The sequence below is a fragment of the Mugil cephalus genome, chromosome 16 (genome assembly GCF_022458985.1).
Source record: "Mugil cephalus isolate CIBA_MC_2020 chromosome 16, CIBA_Mcephalus_1.1, whole genome shotgun sequence".
Taxonomy (NCBI): Eukaryota; Metazoa; Chordata; class Actinopteri; order Mugiliformes; family Mugilidae; genus Mugil; species Mugil cephalus.
In genome coordinates this window covers 17,443,266-17,466,727 of record NC_061785.1, presented here as the reverse complement: position 1 = coordinate 17,466,727, position 23,462 = coordinate 17,443,266, and the positions used below count along the sequence as shown (strand labels likewise).

The window sequence follows — 23,462 nt, the reverse complement described above, 5'->3', positions numbered from 1 at the left end:
TTATAAATCCTGTGGACTCATTTTGTTTTTTAAATGAGAGAACATAGTAGCCATTAACCTGTTTTGCCAAAATAAAAAAACCCCACTGAAGCCTCCTGCTTAAGTGTTTCCTGGGATTTGAAAAGTAGCGCATGCACGTGTAAGACAAGCATTAGTATGCTTTGCAGAACATGCTGCAACGAGTTTTTAAGGTTCAACTCTTTTATCGTATAGTTTAAAGACCAAGATTAACTCAGATTAGCCCTAACACTGAGAACTTGTTTGTGACATGGTCATATTCAACAGAATCCTAATCCTATTACTAAGAAGAAAGAAATACCTGCATCAAAAATGGAGATAGATGGAATATGAACGCATATGGACACGGGAAAGTAAGTGTACGTGTTCTCGTCTTCATTAAGCTCTGGGGCACAAACTCTTACTGAATACTCACACCCGGGGGCCATGTTGTTGTTGTGTGGCTATTTGTCTGAGCTCTGCAACTTTTGAGTTTTGGATACAATTAGATTATGGGTTAGGAGTGTAGTTGGGATGGTGGAGGTAATGGGCCAGGGAACGCATTATGTCAATTAGAAGTGCTTTCAAAGGTAGAAACAGGAGTGTGTGTGTGTGTGTGGGTGTGTGGGTGTGTAAGGTGGATGTCCAGTGTAGGTGGAGAGCGAAGCGGCAGGCTGCTTTGAAGAGAAAATGAGGAAGCATGGAGACAGACTGAGCAACGTCTCTGGGAAATTGGAGACAAGGCGGAATAACGGGAGACTCCTCGCCCTGAGGCGTAGACACGGAGTTAAATATCATATCAGGTAATCGTGTTTTTTTCTCCCCGTAATTTCGGGCCGTTAAGAGGATCCGCGCGACGTGTCTGATGTGAGTTCGCGCGCCTCCCGATAGACGCGGCAGTCCGCGCGAGCCCATGGAGCTCGCGAGAGGGATATTTCCTTTCCTCTCGGATGGAAAAACAAGGCGGGGAGGGGGGAGGGGCGGGATAGGGGGAGGGGCGGGAGGGGGAGGGAGAGGGGGGGTGTGGTCGATTGCCGTACATTGGCCAATAACAAAGCGGGACTCTTCGCGGGTGGGTCTTGACTGTGTGGTCTCGACCAATGGAAGCGCGAATGAGAGCCCGTGCCCCACGTGGGGGTTGAGTTCCAAACGACATCGACCGGGCTTTCGGCCAATCGCGAGCCCTCAAGGTGTTAATCTGGACGCGGATTGGCTCGCTGCTTTTCACAGAGTCCCCTCACTCATCACGTTTAGCCCATCGTTATTAACTCTTTCCTACCACACAGGAAGGAGCTGCTCTGCCCATAAAACACAAACCCGCACTGTAATAGCCAAATGTGAATTAATGAATGATTCAGAGGCGGTTTGTTTTTAGAAACGCGATACATCAGTTAATCCGGAGTGTTTCAAAGCCTCGTTTCAGACACATTTAAAGAAAAGCGAGGGTAATATACTACACTATACTGGAGCACATGGGGCGACCAGAGCAGCGCTGCAGCCTTTTAAAGCGTGTATGTGTGTGTGTGTGTGTGTGTTGCTCCGATCATAATCAAATCAGCATGCAAGAAAACCAATGAGATTAAAAGCACATGAGAAGTGCATGCTTAGCAGTGAGGTATAACCCACATTCACACATTCGGAACTCTAACACTGTGCTCCTGTTATGCCTTGTACAGTCAGCATCATACGCCAGAGGAACACACTCAGGTACGGTGACTGGAAATAATTGAAACAGGGGAAACACTCCCACCACCCCCGCCCCTCTCATTTTAATTGCACTGATGTTTTACAGTTGATAACGCTTCACGTGTTTGTTGACGCCTTTCAGTTTCTACAAAGTCCACCGCCCCCCACCAACCACCCCTCCCCAAAAAAAAGCAAGAGACATTAAAAGCAGCCATTTTAAATAGCACTACAGTCCTTCCCTCCTACGCTATGCAGTCACACAGGCACCAACACTGACAAACCAAGCATCAATCTTCCCTTTCGTTTTTTTTTTCTTTTTTCTGTAACCTCCAAAAAATATATAGGCAGTGTTCCCATAAAGGAGACGGAGAAGAAGGCGGATACTGCCGCTCAGTGGTGGCTCTGGGAATTTAAGTGTGTCAGGTCAGCGCGTGTGAGGATGCAACTCTTTCTCTTTACAGGTCATGAATACTCTTTGTAAAGAATAGACACTGAATATTGCATTTTAGATGGGAGGCAATTGCAGGTTTGCAGCAGCCACCGAAAATATAAACGGACATGTACTTTCTTTACACAAAGACACGCTTTGGTTTTGTGGAAAACACAAGTATATGTGACACAACTTTTGTTATGTGTCAACATTGTCTCAGTGGTCACGTTTTCAAAGGCATGTCCTCCAATGTGTTTTCCTTGTTCGAGCGAGGGGAAAAACCTGAGAAACTTTCCTTAATTCCCCTAATGCCAAAAGTGTGAGGAGACGAGAAGGTAAATGTCACGACAAGAAGACAAAGAAAAAGTTTGAAGAGCTTGTTTTGGTAGGCCGCACACGGAGAACAGGTTTCGCAAATGTGATGTTCACAGTAGATGCAATTCTACGAAAATAGTCACTGAAGCTCTTGCGACTTCCCAGATTTATTTACACTCGTTCTAACACTCAATCTTGTCACGAAAGCACAAGAGTGCAAGAAAAACAGGTTTTTAGCGTGCCCTAGAATCATTTCTACCTTGATATGAAAAGAAGCATATGATCTGTTCTGCATTTAAACCATTCATTTGTACATACACAGAGTAGTGAGCACATGGAGCTGTGGGCTGCCATAAACACTTAGGCACCTTGCTGAAGGGCACTTCTGAATATAACATGGATTTGAACCAGTGACCTTACAGCTCCATGTTCACTTCTTTTGCCTCCAGTTCTCGACAGCCTCTAAAACTTTCTAAAAACCTAGAAAGTTTGGACGTGTAAAGTCACCTTGTGACGGATATTACAAAGTACAAAACTGCGTTCTGACACGGGCTGATTTTCAGCGAAACTGATTCATGAGAATAAAAAAAGGAAACAGGAAAAGAATTGAACAAAGCATGAAAAAAAAATGTGTTCGCTTTTGGTGCGTTTTTCCAGGAAGCAACAGCAAGGGCGGCCGGTGGACTAAAAGACCGACCCAGTTGACCTCTCATTCATTCAGTTTGAGAATTGAACTGAACGCGAGAGGCGGAGGGAGAAAGGCTTACGAGAGGAGATGGGATGACTGGAGGAGGCGAGTGAGGAAGAGTGTGGACGGGTGACTGTGTGGGAACATGTGTGTGTCTGTGGAGGGGATGTGGGGAGGTGGGGTGAGGGGGGACACACTGTGGGGTACGAGGCAGCACCCCGCAGTCCCAAGTAATGGCAGAATAGAACTTAATAGGGTAGAAAAAGGCTGGAGGCTGTTAACTCAGAAACGGTCATTTTGAATTCCCCATTCTCTCCCTCCATCACTCCTTTCCCTCTCCTCCTATTTCTCCGCACACCTTGTATATCTTTAACTCTCCTCATACACGTCGGCCTGTGTAATTCTCCCTCGGTCTCCCAGCACCTTTAACCCGCGCCTGCTTCCCCTCCTTCTTCCTCCTTTTCCCTTCCTCCTCCCGTTCATCCCTCCTTCTTCATTCCCTGCCTCATCTCTCCCTTCCCCTTCTCACCCCCCCACCCCCTCCCCCCTGTCTCCGTGTCTCCTTGGAGGAGGTGTAATGATAGCTATTTGAGTGTCATCAGAGGATCGCTGTAATGGCTTCTAAAGCACCATCCCACGGTTGCCACGGTGAACCTGGCACAGCCGCTGTCCCAGAATAAGAAGAAGAGGGGAGGAGGGGATGGAGGGAGAGAGAGAGAGAGAGAAAAAAAAAACATCTGGCTGGCTATCGACAGGCGTCACCGTGCCGACAGCAGCAGGAGCGGCGGCACATCAGCAGACGATGACGCAGCCCCCAGGGGCCACAGAGAGTGAGCTAATGATGCGTGGGATAGGATCCATATGAGGAGGAAGTACAGTAATAGTGATAATAGTGATAGTAATGAAAATAATAGCACTGATAACAATAACATTATATGACTTTTTTGATTTGTGAGCAGGGTCTTCCCCCCTCCCTCCTTCCTATCTCCCCTTCTCTCTGCATTGTGTTTAAGTATGCCGGTTTGTGGCAGCATTTAAGCAAAGGAGAGAAGGGGAGGGGGGGTCAGTGACGGAGAACCCAAGGATGCAACTGTGAGGACGTGATTTCCAATTTATTTATGTTATTTTAAAGATAAGGAGTGATGAGTTCTCTGAATGAGCCGCACGTGCGCTGCAGCTCCTCTTACTAACAGGAGATCAGATGAAAAGAAGAGTTTACAAGAAGTGATTTCGTCCACATCATTAAGTGTGCAGAAGAGGACGCCAGATGAGTTTTCAATTGCTTTTGTCCAGAGAGAGATCATAAAGTAGGTGAGAAACTGTAAACTTATTTGGTATACTATTGCTTTTAAATTTCTCCTTAATGATGCAGTTTAAAGGGTCAATTGACTTCCTGGTGTTGGATGAAAACCTAAAACTCAGAGGCGGCGGAAAAGACTTTGCAGGGTTTGCAGTGGACTGTGCGTGCTGCCACTGGACCTGCCGTGTGCAGAACAGGGATGCCCTCTGTAGGCTGAGCAGCAGAGCTCTGGATAGATAACAACGAATATCAGAGTCACATAACAGCTACCAGTACAAAAATGTTTTGTTGGGACAATGATGCCTAAAATAAAATCTGTTTCCACATTTGCATGACTTACATACAGCACATGCAAATACATCTAGCTAATGCGATCACGTCAACACAGTCTCTCACACTATTTATGTCTAGCAAATTGTTGCGTTCGTGCTGCAACTAATAAAGTTAAGATCAATTATTAAAATTCTAACTATAAATACTTGCAATTCCGCTTTCGTGTTTTCCAGCTTGTTGTGTTTTCTGTGCGGGGCTGAGGCAAGTTAGACCTCTCATGTCCTGCCCTGTGTTTGTGAGTATTTGTGTGTGACGTGCATTGTTCATTACATTTTGCGCAGCGGTTCAAGTCTGGGTCAGGAGGAGTAAATCTAAGGTTGCGTGGTGTTTATTGCGAACCCTCTGAAACCTCCTCTGACCTTTGTGTGTGTGCGGTGATGACATGTACGCTGATGTGGGTCAGCGAGCCTATGTTTATCGCCACTGACAAGCAGAATGGGCAGTGTATACGTGCGTGTGTGTGTTTGAGGAGTGGGGAGGGGTACACCAGTAGATTAACCAGGTTGGGACGATTGGGTTGAGGATTAGATGGACTCAGGAACAGACACGTCTGTTTACTCTGCAAAGAAGACTTATAATAGGCTGATTTGCCAGCTTGATTACACACACATGCAGGTGTACTTGCTAAAAACACACACATTCATTCAAATCCCCCATATGCTGATTAGCTGCTTATTGTTGCCTTTATAATACCCGCCATCTCCTTTCCCAAATTCAGACGTAAAGTCTGCCTCTTGGACACAGTTCTCGTTTGGACTGACCCAGAGCGCTTGCAATCAGAGAAGGTGTGTAACAAAACCCCAAGCATTGGCAGGTAAGGGGAGCCGCACTCAGGCAACTACTCTAAAGGCACAGGGAGTGCTCTGGTTACGCGGCACAGTGTGTGTATATTTGCACATTGTTTCTACTTGCTTCTCTTTATGTGTCACAGAAAGAGGTGAAGTGCGGAGCTCAGAAGAAGGTGCAGAGAAAGGCAGGATTACACACATGGCAGGTTAGCGAAAGGCAGCGAGGGAGAAGGAGAGGATGGGAGGAAAACGGCGACAGAGAGAGGCTTAAGATTACAGAGGCGAGCACCTTTTGTTGCCGAGTTCGGTTGTGATGGACGGCTTATGTTTAGGGAAAGACTGAAGGAGTCCTTCAATGCACTACCATAAAATTCTGTAGGACTGCGGCTGCCGAGGATGTTCTCCCTCACTGATCAAACCTGTGTCTGACCAAGGAGGAACCTGGACTTCAAGGAAAGTGAAGAAGAAGGTTAGAGTATTTGATGTGACTGATCCAAAGATAGTTGGCACAGGAGGGGCAAGCACAAACCCCCAGAGAAGTCTGGACAGGGGGGACCAAGTGATTGAGCCTTCAGGGTGAATAACAAGTCATGCAAGAACAGGAGTGAGGCTGGACAAGAGCGAGTGGGAGCGGGTAGGCTGGGGATAAGCTGTCTAGACCAAAATTACAGAGTGTACAGAGAAAGAGGTTGACACCGGACTGAAGAGAGATCAAGGTTGAGATCAGATCTTTGGTGCTTCTAACCTGATTAAGGAGAATAGTAGTAATGGTGGAGGCGAGCTGGGAGACCTGATCAACACAACGTGAGAGCCAGCTAGAGTAGAAGAAAAAGAGAAAGAATTACAAGAGGAAGCTTGGTGAAAGAAGGCTCTTAAATCTGGGAGCCTGAATTAGAGCCGCAGGAACTACAGAAGGGAAACCACAAAACCACAGTAAGTAAATTAGGAGGCTGCGGCTGGAAAAATGTATAATGAACTGATGGGCGGGAGGCAGAATCTGTGGTCTTGGGAGTGCTTTATATACTGTACCTTAATGAATTGATTTCCTGCCTTCAGGACTGCCTTCATTTCATCATTCTCCATGACATCACCTCTTTCCTTATTACTTACCTCTTCAAAAAAACACCATTCCCATTTTAAGGCATGCCCACCACCCCCTGCCCCCCTTCTCGATTTTTCTTTTTTTTCCATCCTTAAATTGTCTCATATCTTGTTCTTTTTCTGTCTCTCACTTTTCCAAATCCACAGGTGAAGATGCCAGCTAATGGGAACCGTCCCCTGAAGTTACAGTTTGGTTTAATCAATCACGAGGGGCGCTACCTCACTGCTGAGTCCTTTGGATTCAAGGTACAAAGATGCCGGCGAATATTAAAGTTGAACCACATTTGAGCGTCTGTTGTTGTAGAGGTGGTGCTTTGCCTTTGAATCTGTATCGGATGACTCAAAACACAGGATGCAGACATAAAACTGCCAGGCATGTCAATTTAGACCAATGCTTTCTTTGTTTCCTAGGTGAATGCATCCGCTCCCAGTCTAAAGAAGAAGCAAATATGGACTCTTGAGCAAGACTTCCAAGACACCCAGGTGGTCTATTTGCGCAGCCACCTGGGACGCTACCTGGCCTCTGACAAGGACGGCAAAGTCACCTGTGAAGCAGACGGCCACAATTCTGACTGCCGCTTTCTCATCGTCGCTCAGTCAGATGGTCGCTGGGCCCTGCAGTCTGAGCAGTACCTCCGCTTCTTCGGTGGCTCCCGGGACTACCTGTCTTGCTTCGCCCAGTTAATCACAGATGCGGAGCTGTGGGCAGTACACCTGGCTCTGCATCCGCAGGCCAACCTGCTGTCTGTAGCCCGTAAGCGTTATGCCCACCTCTCCATGGAGGATGGGGAAATCGCTGTGGATCTGAACATTCCCTGGGGTGTGGCAGCACTCCTTACCCTTGTCTACGTGGACGGGAAGTACTGCCTAAAGACCTGTGACAGCCGCTTCCTCAGCAATGACGGAAAGCTCTTAACGCAGAGCAGCAGAGCCACGGCATTCACGTTGGAGCTGAAGTGCGGGAAGCTGGCCTTCAAAGATTGCGAGGGGAAGTATTTGTCGCCCATGGGGCCCACAGGGACACTGAGGTCTGGAAGATGCTCCAAGCCAGGCAAAGATGAACTGTTTGACCTGGAGGAGAGCCACCCGCAGGTGGTTCTGATATCGGCCAACGGGCGATACGTCTCCATAAGACAAGGTAGGAAAAACATAAATAAGTGGGACATAAAGTATTCACAGTTTGTCCAGAATCCTTACATGCGTGGACAGGTTGCTCCTCTGGCAGCTTGCTGGTTTCCCTTAAGATATACACAGAATCCCAAACGTCTGATTAAATGGACAAAGGCTGACCTTTGGGGGTGGTCACACAAGCTTTTGTTGACACACACTGATCTACACACAAACACAATGAAGCTGAAATTGACAGCTGATAAGGCATGCATGATAATGCATGGGTGATGTAGTCTGCACACCGGGATGCATCGACATCACAGAGAATTGTTGTATTTTTCCGGGGAAGCAAGATTGATATGGGAGACTATATCAGCCTCATCTGAGAGACCTGAGAGGAACATCTGATTTGTTTTAGTCCGCTGCAGTGTGCACAAGGCAGTAGTTTTATTCAAACAACAGATACATTGTGAGTCCCATGCGGGTGGGACTCACAATTTTACTCTTAATGTTGTATTAAAAATGAAGACTGACAGAGAGAGTGTTGTATTCTTTGTATGGTCAATATCCCACTAAACAATCCTGCTAATATATATATATATAAACGAGGAATAGGGCATTGTTTTCTTTTCCTTTTACCAAGTAATCTATCATAAATGGTGATCTTTTTGAAAATTGCCTTTCTTTCCCTCTCAAATGTACCTCCTGGCTTTGTTGGGTAATCGTGTTAACACTACGCTTTTGCCCCTTGGGCTTACTGAAACAGCTGCTTGTAACCAATATGCCATACAGTAATGTTCTGTTGATACCATATTATGTATTTACTCTTCAGTCTTGTGATAGGGCTGTTGCAGGGGGTTATTTGATCAGCTCACAGCCCTGACAACACGGCACTGTACTGATGGATTACACCTGCTCCACGTCGACTTCAAAGCAATTTCTTCGTAAAAGCAAGGTTGAATTTCTTTGATCAGTCTAAAAACTACAACAATTGTAATTGTGGGTGTCGCATTACTTCCAACCAGAAGTGCACTAGAGTGCATAGAGTTTCAACTGCTGATGGTCGAGAGGGATTGCTGGACTGATTTGAAACTGGATTTGGGGTAGATTAGCATACACTAACATTGCTTGTCAGGATACTTGCCCATGACAGCCATCAACAGGCTGCAGATTCTTGTCTGCAGGGTCCAGTTACTTCAACCCTGGGTGCTGTAACTGAATCTTTCCCAGCTCATTGTTCCTGGTTAGCGGTGGGGGCTGCAGGCAGGAACCATTGGGAGCACTAAAAACTGATTGGCTGAAGGGAATAGGGACATATGTGTGCACATATATTACTGTATAAAGACCAAATAATATGCACGAGTGTATGCGCGTTTGCCCTCACATACAGAAAAAATACTTGCAGCATATATTCTTCCGTTCTCTTTCTCTTCCCGCTCTTGGTCTTCAGAAACAAAAGCTTTCTCTTTCTCCGAGACACTCGCCCACTCACAACCAAGCGTCCTGCTGCGGCGAGTGGTGAGGTGAGGTGTGTTGAATTATTGATGAGGTTGGCCCCTGTTCCTGGAAGGAGAGGGGGAGTCTGCTTTCAGAAACCCAAGCTGCCTCTTACCTGCGGCCAAAACTTGTGCCCCACAGGGTCTGGCTCTAACTCTCTAATCTAACCTGCTAACCTTGGCTTTACACGTTACCTGTGTGCTACTACTAAAAATCAAGGAAACACAGTCGAAGAGTATATGTATATTTTGCAACGTCTGTCTCCGTTGTAGTTAACATTAATGTCTAAGACTACATTACTCGCCATCATACTGTATTTCATGTATTAACGGGATTATATTTGCACCACTCACGTAGAACGGCTCAAACTGACCAACTTCCCGGCAACTTGCCAATCATGCTTCCGGTACTTTAACATGAGGAAATGGCAAGTAAAATGGAATAAATGTAGGAGGAATGTATGAATTAATACTAACACAGAAAGGGTCTATATCTTGGAAAAAAGACAAGACAAGTTACACTAAAAGTGGAATTCAATTACACAATTGTAAAAACTGCTATTCCCAGGTACTTTGTTAATTAATGTGATGGTTGAAGGAGGGGAGGAGAATAATAGAAAGCAGAGTAGGGTGGACACTTCATCGTAATGTCATCTGTGGGTTTCCACACAAGTTGGCATCAACTGCATATTTAGACTCTGTTTAATAAGGAGGAGTCACATCCGTTTTAAATGGGTCAGTAATAAAAATGGCCCAGTTGTTTTACAGTAGAGCATGAATTTAGACATGAGGGTGTGAATGTTTTTTTTTTTTTTGTAGACTGCAATGAAATGAAATATTTTCCATCTGTTCTTCTTCACTGCCCCCACTGTGTATATGTATGTGTGTGTTAGTTTGTCATGGTGATCTGTTACTATGTCTCTCATCACTGTGCTGGGCTCCTCAAGTCTGAGAGATCCACTCCGCCCTGAATGTGGAAAAAAAAAAAGAAATGATGGGCCGAGCTAACTTTCCATTAACCCACGCATAAACACGCGCACGCATATACAAACGCACGTATGGTATTGATGCGCAGGCACATGCGGTGACAGATAAGTGGGAGAAATGGAGTGAAATAGGCAAAAGAAAAGGCAGAAAATGCAGTTGTGAGGGATGAAGAATTCAGAGAGAGGAATAGAAAATAAGAGGACACGGGGATAGTGGCATCAGCTTACCATTAATAATTGATGTCAGAGCCCTCTATCGTTGATGGATTAGTTAAGCCTGCTCCACTTGCAGATTCTAGGTAGGACAACGTCAGAGGAGGCGATGGATGGTTGAGATGGATCTGGGGTCTGATCCAAAGTGTGGCACTATTCAAGCTACCTGTGACTCCACGAGTCTTCTGAAACACGTACTGCGCTCATAATTTATGTGTTGACATCTTATTTCGTATGCTCAGTGGGTCATAGATGGTCATCAACACAGCTATTGACATCCTCAGATTGCTGGCTTGGATTTCGGCGTATCCAATCTCTTTCCCCTCCATCCTCCGTTTCTTTCTTTTCCTCCATCCTTTCCTCCTTCCTCCCTCTCCTCTTCTCTCATCTAGCAGATAGCGGCTGTGAGGTCCCAGCTGAGCCCTCTCTGAGGATCATTTCTGGGTTGAATTAGTGTGAAATGCACACATGGAATAGGTAGACAAAGCATGACATTGAGTTGGGATGAGAGAGAATGGTAGTGATAGGCCCCCAGGCATAGCTGCGGAGTAGAGGGGCTTAAATTTATGCTTCAAATGCACTTAAGATCAATGATAATTTAACCAGTTGTAAGACCTCATGATACCTAGTTTATCGAGTGTGAATAAAATGTGATTAAAGCATCCCGGTAGCTCAGTAACCATGACATCTTTGTCGCGTGTCATCCCCTTTTCTCCCTTCTCCAATTTATTTCTACAGTCATATTTTGAATTGAGGCCAAGCACCTGAAAAAGTCTTAAAACAGATGGGATTTACACTATCATAAACCATTGGCTATAGGCCGGATCAAGTGGTGTAACAATTTATATAGATTTATTTTCCATCAAAGGGGCTTTCACCAGGCCCTTCAGACTGTGTACGTGCGTGTGCATTGAGGTTGGATTATGCAGATGTAATTATATGCATGTAGCCTTAAAATATTTGATGCAGTGCGTCACAGAAAACATTTTTAGATGTTCGAAATGACATAATGATTGTCCAGCACTTTAACCCAGAGTATTTCCGGAAGATTTCTATCATTATTTTCTACAAATACTTTATGACAATACTACATTGTCAAAAAGTACAAGACAGCACCTGTCTACTCACAAGTAATATGCTATAATATACAAATAAAAACACAAGTGTATTCATTGTGAGCTATCATTGAAAATCTCCGTTTGTCGAAGTGAACGGTTTCACTTCTTTTTTTTTGTACATTCCCCACAAACTTGGGAAAATGGTTATATATTTATTTAGTCTTAATGAAATTTTAAAGGTTGCAGGATGCATATACGTTGTGTCTAATGAAACACTTACTTGCAGTGCTTAGGCCACTGCAGATGGCCAATCAGAGAAGACTGTTTTTTCATGAAGGACGCTCTCAGAAACATAATATAAAAACAAATAGCACTATGCAAACCGTTTCATGTAGCCTTTAAGTGGTTGTTTCAGTCAAGTGCAAAAGATATAAATAGAAAACTGGATGTAAGGTTAACAGCTCTGCAGCTGACTGTTGACAGGCAAATCATTTCCTGTTTTTTTTTTTTTTGTGTGTGTGTGTACACAAGTACAATATTGTGTACATCTCAAGCTAGCATGTTAGCATGTAATGCTTGTCTCCTTGGATGTATGTGTTTATCGCGGTGGTTAATTAAAATCCTCTCTCTGTGCCTCATAAAGGACACGGGTCCGTTACGATGAACAACATCTTAACAATATGTTAATGCAAGTAGATACTTTAGCATCTTTTATCTATGTTTGATCATCCATGGTTCCTTTAGCTTGAGGTTTGAGAGGGGTTGGTAATTATCTGTACATCCTGCTAAGACTGCACCACAAAATCCTCTGGTCTCTTCCTGTTTTTCCTTTATTCTTTTATTGGGGGGCTTGAGGGATTGGAAGGGTAGCACTCGAAAGCTGATTATATCAGAGCCCCGCTGTGAAAAAGGCGGATAGACAGGGGCCAAGGTGGAGTGATGGCGGGAGGTGGGGCTTGAGGGGGTCATGGGTATGAAGCGAGAGATGGGGGAAGGGAAGAAGGAGTAGATGGATGACCACAGAAAAGAAGCATGCAGATTAGTGTTGTTAAAGGATTAGGAAAATAATTGGGCATAATGTGGGATGCATGTAATTTAGGATTTAGCCCTCTGCAATCTGTCATTCGTGATGTGGCAAACGTTTTTTTTTTTTCTTTCTGCATTTACAACAATGCTAAAAGCTGGGAGAGAACGTTACAGTGAAGTGCCTTAATATCAGGCCACTTATTCAATCACAAATAAGTGAAATATGTATAAAGCAAGAAACAAATACCCAAACCGCCATGTGTTAGCGAGGAAAATGAGAGGTTTCTATAAAATGTTTGTCAATCAAATGTGTGATTTTTGTTTGGGTGTTAAGTGTTCTCAGTGTAATTGACACAGAGTTCACGGTGAGAGTGTTCCATAGTTGATAACACGTTAATTATGAGAAACGTGCAATCTATAAGTGTCAGGTTTCCTCTGCTGGCAGTCTAGTGCACACTATTCATTTCCTGTTTCCTTTATAATCTTTCCAAAGGAAGAACATCCACAAATGCAATTAGTGAAAATGTATTTACCTGACTTCACACGCCAGATCAGGAAGACACTTAAAAATAACTCAGACACGATTATGATATATTTCCTATAGCAATAAACATATCAGTGAAACGCAGCTATGTCACCATTTTGAAAAACTCCCTTTTAACTTTATATTTTTAAGTTAACATTACAGTTATTATTTATTTTTTTTACAGAATGCTTGATATATTCACCATTGCCGACTCAATGCTCAGTACTATAAATTAGGTCCTCAGGCTTTCATGCCTAAGTGTTAATGACAGCATGTAATTACTATGTGCTCCATCCCAGGAGTGAGCCTCGCAGCCAATCAGGAAGATGAGACAGACATGGAGACCTTTCAGATGGAGATTGACAAGGAAACCAAGAAGTGCACGTTCCGCTCCAGCCAAGGGAACTACTGGGCTCTGGTGGCCCATGGAGGCATCCAGAGCACTGCCACAGAAGTGTGAGTAAATTTTGCGCAATTCCGCTCTGTCGGCCGATAAGAAAAGTGAGCAAAGTTTAAGTCTGAGAGTATGATGATGCAGGGGTATTTGCTTGCATGCATAGGATGGCAAAGAGTAGTGTATGGTGATAAAATACCGGTTTGAGCGCGTGATATAAACCCCCTATAAAACTGCCAAAATGTTTCTCATTTCATAAAATCATTCAGTTTACCACTGAAAGCCAAATAAGTCTAAACTTCCCTCTACCCCAGGTCATCAGACACCATGTTTTCAGTGGAGTGGCTTGGCCACAAGGTGGCAGTAAAAGCTAGCAATGGCAAATACATCTGCACCAAGAAGAATGGCCAGATACTGGCTGTCAGTGACTCCATAGGTAAGAAACCATTTCATTTTCTCCCTGTCTTGTACCCATCTCTTCCCTCACCGCTTCACACCCATACTCCGATTTCCTGTGTGACTTCTGCTGTTGTTACTTCTCAATCAACCAGGTGAGGACGAGCAGCTCACTTTGAAACTAATCAACCGACCCATGCTGATCCTGAGAGGGGAGAATGGATTCATCTGCCACCACAAGAACTCCAACACACTAGATGGCAGCAGATCAGTCTACGATATTTTTACCCTGCAATTCTGCAACGGGGCCTACAACATCAAAGGTCAGGACACACTGATTCAAACCGACCAAACTGGGTCCCGCTTTCTCATTCTTTCCTCTAATTTCTTTCCTCTGTCTGACTTTGTGTGCTTGCCTCATACCCCTGCAGGTGTCGACGGCCGCTTCTGGTACGTGAACAGCGCCGGGCTGGTGTGCTCAGACGGCGAGACCCCCGAGGATTTCTCTCTGGAGCTGGTGGAGCGCGGTCGCCTCGCCATTCGGGGCAAGAACGGCAACTACCTGCGTGGAGATCAGGGAGGAACGCTGAAGGGAGACGGACTCAGTCTGAGCAGCTCGGCCCTGTGGGAATATTAACACAAGCCGATGTTAGATCAAACCCCAGACATAATTTGGCGTAATTAAGCGTAGTCTGTAGTTGAATATCATGACATGTGAGCCTTTTCTTCCTCACTGTTGCAAAGAGAACTCAGACGGAGGAAGAGGAGGAGCTCAGACCACGCACATTGAGCCAAGAGAAGTCACGATGACATGAACAGAATTAGATACTTAATGATGCATTTTGTTTTGCTCTTTGTCTTTGCATATTTTTTTCCCCATGAAACATTTGACGCAAGAGCGAACTAATTAATGCCTTCGACTAATAAGCACAGGCAGATGAATTCTGCTGCGTGGTGTTTCACACATGCAGTCGATGGCGCGTCTTTACTCCTCCTTAGTTCCCGCCTGTTTATTCACGGCCTCTCCCACCACTTTGTACAGGTGTCACGAGCGGCAGCAATCACCCAGCGAAGGGTTAACCCAGATGTGTAATGGCGCTCGTCACTCATCAGGTTTAAGTGAGTGAGGTTGTCATTTGAGACCCACGTAGTCACCATTACAAGCGATGTCAGCCACTCGGAGAGGGTTCGTGTCGTCTGCGGCGCTGTCTGAGGTTTATTAGCAGATAATGACGGGGTTTCAAGTAACCACCTCTAGACACCGTCTACAGCCGAGACTCGTGCAAGCAGCAGCAGTAATAACAGCATCCCGACTTTTACATTTGCTCCTTGGTTATGGGTTTCTGCATTTTATTCTTTCTTTTGTCAAAGTAGACGCAGAAATTGTGTAGGTCTTTGTAGTTTTTTTTTTTTTTTTTAAAGGGGGGCGGGTACATTTCTATCATCAGGACTATGGGATTCAAGGGCACCATAAAAAGAACAAAATGAACAGAACTACATGGTATGAAAGTGCCATAGAAGTCATTAATATGTACAACCATCTTGTGGATTTAAAGTCTCATAATAACTTAATGAAGGGTAATACATTTCCACGTGCGAGTGTGTGTGTGTTAACAGCCGGTCAAATTTAAATAAAAGAATGGAGTTTGAGCAATAAAGTGTGAGTACAGTACTTCCCGGGATTGAAGCTAACCATCGCGTCGAGACGTCGTGACTTGTCTTTGAAAATTGACGTCCTCTCACCGCAATACAGACGTCATTAACGCACGTGTGTTTTCACCGCAGCCTTTTTTAAGAGTTGAGTTTCTTCCACTTTGTTGATGAGCAAAACTGCAATGTCTGAAGGTTGAACTCCTCGTGTGTTCTCCAGCATCCGCTGCTAAGGTGGAAACTGTCACCAGCTTGACAGGAAGCAGGGACGCCACACGGGCGTCATCACACGGCAGGACCTGAGGCCCGCGCGTACACGTAGAGGCCAGACACCTTGACGCGAGCGGGCGCTACTGTTGAAGCAGCCGGTGTTGGGTAATAGCAGGAGGGGCCATCAGTCACAGTGGAACCTCCACTGGCGCTCCGGCTGCTGTCAGCGGGCCCGGCAGTTTTGTTTTGCTAACCGTCCTCATCACTGCTGCATGTCTTCAGGTTCTTATTAAAAATAAATGTGGTTTTGTGGCTTCTGACTGATGCCGCCTTCTGTTTTCTTCTTGTCTCAATCTCTGTTCACTCGGTCTGTCAAGAGCATTGTGATGCATCTAATAACGATCACATTAAGGCAGGGGACATTAAGTAGGAACCCCCCCAGGTTCAAATTTTTTTTTTTTTTTTTTTTAAAACGTGCAACAGTGCAATTGCCGTAAACATGAACATACCTGACACAAACATACGTGTAACTTTATATCTATTAAAATTTGGCCTCAGTAGTTGGCTGATGGGAGCGAGCTGCACTATTAGCTTCTCTTCTGCTAATATTGCAGCGCGCTGCTCAATTTCACCTGGGGACTGAACCGGTTCTCGGAAAATTGCGGGAGAACCTGACAGAGCTTTTAAACAAACTAAATGCTCCAGTAACACTACGTAGGTATGAGTACCTGGTAATTGAATGAAATTACATTTTCATTCACAATGGAATGCATTAGAAACTTAAGGTACTCCACCATTATGGATATATTTTTTCAGTCTATCATTATTCATGTGATGCCCTTCTGAAATACTGAATAGCTGTTAAATGACCACAGGTCATCATCTTAAAGTAAAACATAATATAATAATAATAATATTGTCACCTAGTGGAGTTTATTTTGTCCTGCATATGCTCAGCGTGAAGACACATTTTACCGTCGAATGAATCTGTTGTTTCTGAAAAAAAAAAAGACTATTACAATGTTTAATTATGGAAAAAAAAATCCTTCAGATAAAAGACATACCACCTTGTAGTCGTATGTCTTTGCTCACAAGTTAAGTTTAAACCCATGTCTGTTTAGCCTCATTTGACACACACACGCGCTGGATCTCGTAGGACTATTGATTTGTATTGTATTTCTGTTATTTCGACAACCCCATTTAGTCCAGGGCTGGACTTAACAACGGACCCACTTTAGTGTTTAGGTAGCACACCACAAACAACAAAATGACCACACAGGTGAATTACCACCTTTCTGACACGGTTTCAACACATAAAGTCACACAGCTGAGATTTAAGGTAGGACTGTTGTATGAGAATGTTTTCACCAGTGTGTGTTATGTATGTTGTAAGTTATACACTGATCTGGCATATCATTATGACCACCTTCCTAATATTGTGTAGGTCTCCCTTGTGCCTCCAAAACAGTTGTGAAGCCTTCTGAGAGTGTCCTGTGGTGTCTGGAAACATAATGCGATTAGTGGGGGTCTTTGGGTCCTATGGGTTGAGGGGCCACAGATCTGGTGAATTTGGAGGCCAGGTCAACAACACATTGTGTTTTTTTAGTTGTTCCTTTTGTGTGTGTGTCTGTTTCCTGCTGGAGATGGCTGCTGCCATCAGGAAGTGTCATTGCTATGGAGTGGGGGTGTCTGGGACATACATACAGAACATATGTAATGTCACGGGGAAGTTTATCCTTTTGATCAAATGTCATCATTTGTGTGAAATTTTACTTTACCATGTACTTCTACCACTACTACTATGTACTTATTACTACACTAACTGTGATATCAGATGTTGCGTTAAAGTCAGCTACTGTGTTGTGGGAGTCACAGTTGTTTTGCCCTTCGACCAGAAAAAAAACAAATACATGAATAAAAATATCTGAAGGTTAGCATTCAGGTGGGCGAGGACGCCATGACCTTTGCCCACTAAAAGCTCATCTAATGAGTCCTGAGACGCCGCGCAGACAGCGATGGGAACTGAAGACATAATCTGTACCGCCTCGGGTCATGCTTGTCACCAGCGTTGAGGCCTACAACAGCAAAGAGATTTTTTTTTTTTTTTAATTTCCTGCGTTTGTTGATATAACATGACCGAGCTCGTGATAACAAAAAAAAAAAAAAAAAATGACGGCAGTGTATTTTTATTATAGCAAGGCGTGACACACGACATCCCGCTGATAGGCCCTTCATATCACAGCTGCCACAATGAGGCATGTTGACAAATCAGATCTATAAAGATAAGACACGGAGAGGCATTCTGTGTTTTATAGACTATCATCACAGATCAGCTCCTTTTATTCCTTTGCAAACATTTTTAAATTCCAATGACCGCTGTGTCTGAAGATCCATGCTGCGGCGCACGGCGTCACAGACCAGCAAAGAAACCTCCATTTCCAGTAGAAAAACTTGACCTTCTGCACGACTTAATTGCGGACAAATGCACCAGCTCGCTGCAAAACTGCATTTCATTCAAACATGCCGGTTTAACTGTGTCCTCGTGTCACCTCCAATGAGAAACAGCAGGAGATGCCACATATGTCACAGTCACACCTACACGTCTGTCACATCTGCAGACAGTAAACCACCTTTAAGAGAGCTCTCTAGCTTTATAGTCTTGTTGTCACGTAATCAACTAATCATCATCTTTGTGAGCATTATAAAATGGCAGGGCCGTCTTATAATGTGACGCAAAGATATATTTACAGGCTACGAATGGACATGTGTCCGCTGCAAAGTCAAGCTACGAGGAGCTGCGTAGGTGTTACATTATGAGGAGAGGATTTTCTCTGAGTTCGCGGTAAACACCGAGGAGACATTGGGTCACCTGCCCCGTGGAAACGCCCACGCTGAAAGCTCCAGAGATGCGACTTTGCTGGATCTGTTGACATTAAGAGAAAAGGAAAAGGAGGAAGATTTTTTAGTTTTGGCTATATTTCACACACTGCAAATCTGGCATCTTAAAATGGCTTAAATAACTTCCCAAGAAAACAACCATATAAATGATGTTGATTTAAAAAGGAATTTAATATATATTAAAGATATTTTGGCTGATACAAGTCACAATGTATGGGCTGACAATGGGTCGTTGCAGTCCTCCTGATCAGCATTCAGCACACGCAGCTCTTACCTCCGCCCGCTGCAGTGCCTGTCTTAAACTTAAAGTCTGCACGCTCTTTACGGGAGCAGCTTTCTCCGGAGCCCTCTGCGGCAGAGTCTGTGTCGAGAAGCAGAGCAGTAATTCAACCACGGGGACTTTCAAATAAACTCTTTCGTGTGCTCATCTAAAATCAGGGACATAAAATATGACTCTGAAGCCCGCTGGGGTCGAGCTGAGGGGAGGACGATCCGGGGACGTTCTCTTGTCTACTAAGAGCTACTTATCTTTAAGAAAATGCAAGAAGAATTTTCAATAACCAAATAAAATTGAGTTTGCAGCGGAGAATTAAGGAATAAAATACACTCATTTCAGGTCCCATCCATCCATGTTATTATAGTGATTCAAATAAAACACTGACTTTGCTACGGAGCGTTCTCTTAGTCCACAGCTTGGACCAATCTCTGGGTTTATATTCATCTTATTTTATTTTTTTAGATTTTTCCACAGTCTCCATCAGCAAACCACTTTAAATATGTTCCCAATTTACTTCCACCCCATTCACCTCCAGCCTTCCCATCACTGCTCATCTCATCCAGGTCCCCGGCATTCATCTCATCCTGTTTCCATTGTGCACGTTATTAAATAAAATCTTTGTGGTTTGTTGAGGTAGAAAAAAAAAGAAGCGAGGAAAGAGCAAGACAATGAGCAGAGGAGTGGGTTGGATGGATGGAGAGACAGAGAGAGTTGCCTAATGAAATTGACAGAGACAAAAGCTGTGCCCTGAGGTTCTTAAGTCTCTTAAACTGCTATTTTGGTTTGACTTTGGGTTTGTACCTGTACCCGGCGCAGCACAGCATGATGGAGTCCACAAACCGCCGCCACAGACGAACTCTCAACCTGGACCTCCACTGCACCAATGGACTCCCCCTCCCCTAGATTTATCTGGAGACCACGACAGCATCGCAACTTAAACAACGCGGCTTTTCAAATGGTGCAATGAAGAGGTGGTTTCATACTGACGACAGCGGCTCACCTCCTTTGCGGCCAGTTTCACCGTGGCTCCATTTGGACCGCGGGCATGGACCGCCTCGCCGCCCAAGGCCGTCCCGTCCGCGTGGTGCCCCGTCTTCACTCCCCCGGGACTGTCCGACAGCAGCCAGTCGAGCAGAGAGAGGCAGAGGTTCCGAGGAGCCGGCCTCGCGTCCGTCTCCGAACTTTTCGGCACCAGCGTCTCTCTCAGCAACTCTGACGACAGCCGTACTCTTGCTGAAAACGTCTGGGGCTTTGAAGCATTCTCTCCTCCGGTGTCCGTAAGCCTTCCGTTGCACCTGAACCGACGTGACGTTAAAAAATCTTGGATGGCGTCTATCGTGAAGCCGCTTGATTGCGATACAATCACTTTCTGGTTGGCTGGGAGACTGTTCACCTGCAGGGCATGTAACCAGTCTACTGTCAGTGTGTTCAAAGGCAAACTGATACAACTACTCTGTGAGCAAAGAAAGCCCACCGCCTCCTCCTCCTCCTCCTCCGCCTCCTCACCCAGGAGACTTGAGAGCGAGAAGATGAGTGAGCAGTTCACAGTCATCGGGAAAGACGTGTCGCCTGAAGCCGCTATGGGAAGCGACACTTCCAAGGTTTCCTCAGGATAGAGATTGCAAAACGGGAATGAAAAATTGGTGCAGGAGCTTTCCCCTCCCGCGGCGGCAGAGCAGGACAGAGGGACCACCGTGATGCTCAGGGTCCAGCCTCGTTCCAGGACGTACGGGCTTGAATTATGCAGGACACACGTGAGATTCAGGGAGTCCTTCTGAAGCAATCTGCTCCAACTAGTCACGGCACGACATCTGATTGGCTTCTCCTCGACGGGAAGGTGTCCTTCGGCATTCGCACTGGCTCCCAGCAAGAAACTGATGTTGACCACCTGATTCAGGTGCCTCAGAATTTGGCTTTTGGATTTGATGGCGGTTTTCAGCGCTGACGCTCTAAGAGAAAGCAAAGAAATCACATACATTCAGTAACTCTCTACTGTACGTCATTTTACGGTTCAATAACCAAATCATTGGTCTACCTTTCACAAACATCTCCAATAGCGGACAGGAGGTCCCGCACACTGCGGCCCACTTGATTATGAGGCAGCTTGGGCAATTCCGCATTGTTTCTCTGCACAGGTAAGCGAATCCTCTGGAGCTGCCCTCTGGCCGAGAGCGCCAGCAGATGAGAGTCACCTGATATGCAAGGAGAAAATGTAAATTTGTGAAGCAATTCAGAAAGGAAATAAAAAAAATTTACTAAAGAGTTACTAAATTCCAGGTGCATCCTGTCTATACACTAGGAAGTTGAGTATTTTATTATGTTTTCTCTTCTTAGCTGCTAACAAAGAGAACTAATAAATCAATCTATAGAGGAATAAAAATAACAATGCCAAATTTAACAGCATCAGAAAACATTTGACTGACTTTAAAAACACCAGCTTCTGTTGCGTTCACTGTTGCGTGACAGTCAGCTCACTTGAAACAGCGAATCCATCACGGATGCACAGATGGATTTTTAATTACCTTTATTTCCCTGTTCATTTTTTTTTGTCAAAGTGGCACTGGTCTTTCTTAAAGGGGTAGTTGTAATGTGGGGATTTTTTTTTGGATAAAGGGATCAGCAGCTGGTTTGAACTCTATTTGAACACACTAAAATAAGTCTTGTAACTGCGTTCTCACACCTGTATGGAGGTCCATTTTTATTCAGGGGCGATAATAACTGAAAGTACTTTCAGTCTGCCTACCTGCAGCGCTGCATGTGGCCTCGGCCAAGGCAACAACCCTGCACACATTTAAACTGGTGGGGTGTTGGAGGACAGCAGCTGCTTTAGTGGATATTCCTTCATCGCTTTCTTTGCATTCTGTCCCAGATGACCCATCTGACAGATCTAGCGCCAACAGGTCCGATCCAGTGCTGTAGTACAAGCACTTTTTACCCACGCAGCCACATGCCACTGGCCCTGGTACACAGCCCTCGGTAAAACGAGCCGCACTGGCCTTTCCCTCTGCTCCTCCCTTGTAAGTCTGGATCACGACCACTCTGCCTTGTTCACCCACTCCAACCAAACACTGTGCGTGCCCTGGACCCGTTTCCATGGCAGCAGATGCTCCAATAAACATGACTGGCTCCTCAAGGCTGTGCAGAACTCGAAGTTGTGATCCAGGGACGCGCAGAGGGAGGAAACAGAGCCGTCCGTCTGGAAAACCGCAAAGTAGAACTGGTGATTTGGCCAGGGCAGCTTCAATCCCAAATAAGAGTTTAAAGAGTACAGACTCCAAGCGGAAGTGTCCGTGAGCAGAAGGCGCTTCTGATGCATCACCACAATGGACACAAATAAGCACGGGCCTCCTTCGCTGTTCAGTCTTCGATTCAGTGTTGCCGAGTTCAACCATGGGCAGACTGAAGGAGCTGAGCACCTCATAGCTGCCGGGCCGTGCTTGGTCGGGTGTTCTATACAAGGTCAACAGCCAGGACGCGTCTCGTTGGCACAGGGTCAGCAGCACAGAGTCAACCAGGAGCAGAGATGACACCCCGTCTGCTTCAGCAACTACAGCTTCTGAGGAGATTTTCAGCTCAGCTGGACTGGATGATGCATCGACCGGGGAGCTTTTAACCCTGCAGAGGTTAAAAGGCATACTGAGTGAAGTGAGAACGTTTCACACTGACCAACTACTGTAGGGATGTCTACACTGAGTTGTACTAATGGGAAAACTCATACCTGTCTTGCAGAAACTGTGCGCTGACACAATAAACGCCACTGCTACATGCAACATAGAGGAGCTGCTTGTCGTGGCTCTCAAGCAGGTCACTCACAGGGGCTGGCAACTGGAGGACAGCCTGCAACAAAACAACACAACAACATAACACTGTCAGGCTACGAAAATCTACACAGAGTAGAATTAGCTTTGCTGTGTGACCGAGATGCGTGCGTCGATGTAGTTACTTGCCTTCAGTTTTCTCTGGTTGCTATCGTAGACGTAAACCTCATCACTGCCCGTACAGACGAGCACATCCTCTCCAAAACCAAACCTGACTTTCAGTGTGTCCGATGGTCCTGAAAAGCCAAACTCTGACCAAGTCTCAACAACGCACCGTCCTTCCATGGCGACAACCCCGCAGAAGAGGAAGCCGCGAAGGCTGCATGAATAATGTTTAGTACACTACTGACACTGTTAGCTAAGTGAGGTGTGATGAAGTGAAACACCGGTTGTTGACAGAGGATGTGAAAAGTTTCGCGCGTCGCGTATTTGGCCAATAACCGCCCTGAACTACATTACCCAACTACGAAACCCGGAAGTGAGGAGACTGGATGGAGGAACGGGCGGAATGGCCTGGTCTTTGTGCTCAGAATTCATGCATGACACTGTCTCAGTGCTCATGAGTAAGAGTGGAGACTGGGAGAAATCTGTTCTGACTCATTTGAACTAAAATAAATTAAAATCACTCACCGTTTTGTTGTATTTACTCAACAATTACTGCCCCTAGGTTGAGAACACTAGGAGGTGCACTTGTGCACATTCCATAACATCCATCTACCCACGAAGAAGAGCTTCTGTGACGCACTTGGTCTGTGTCCACCAATCA

General features: G+C 45.2%; 2 protein-coding genes across 4 annotated transcripts; one reads left to right on the top strand and one right to left on the bottom strand.

The window, feature by feature from the left end:
• The first annotated feature begins 698 nt into the window (after positions 1–698).
• fscn2b (fascin actin-bundling protein 2b, retinal) lies at positions 699–16,023 on the top strand. Of its 2 annotated transcripts, none has more exons than XM_047609299.1 (7): positions 699–800; positions 6,786–6,884; positions 7,050–7,776; positions 13,353–13,509; positions 13,762–13,883; positions 13,999–14,166; positions 14,275–16,023. In XM_047609299.1, the coding sequence occupies exons 2-7, from the start codon at positions 6,792–6,794 to the stop codon at positions 14,478–14,480; spliced, it is 1,473 nt and encodes a 490-aa protein (XP_047465255.1). In that variant the 5' UTR covers positions 699–800; positions 6,786–6,791; the 3' UTR covers positions 14,481–16,023. The 2 variants fall into 2 exon arrangements, with proteins under 2 accessions (XP_047465255.1, XP_047465254.1); XM_047609298.1 differs by lacking the exon at positions 699–800 and adding an exon at positions 5,454–6,470.
• Positions 16,024–18,006: 1,983 nt separating this feature from the next.
• On the bottom strand, positions 18,007–23,331 carry faap100 (FA core complex associated protein 100). 2 transcript variants are annotated; one of them, XM_047610021.1, is made up of 8 exons: positions 22,826–23,331; positions 22,597–22,715; positions 21,622–22,493; positions 20,914–21,070; positions 19,879–20,827; positions 19,680–19,787; positions 18,876–18,962; positions 18,007–18,626 (listed from the first exon to the last, which is right to left on the bottom strand). In XM_047610021.1, the coding sequence occupies exons 1-8, from the start codon at positions 22,979–22,981 to the stop codon at positions 18,510–18,512; spliced, it is 2,565 nt and encodes an 854-aa protein (XP_047465977.1). In that variant the 5' UTR covers positions 22,982–23,331; the 3' UTR covers positions 18,007–18,509. The 2 variants fall into 2 exon arrangements, with proteins under 2 accessions (XP_047465977.1, XP_047465979.1); XM_047610023.1 differs by lacking the exon at positions 18,876–18,962.
• Between the last annotated feature and the right edge of the window lie 131 nt (positions 23,332–23,462).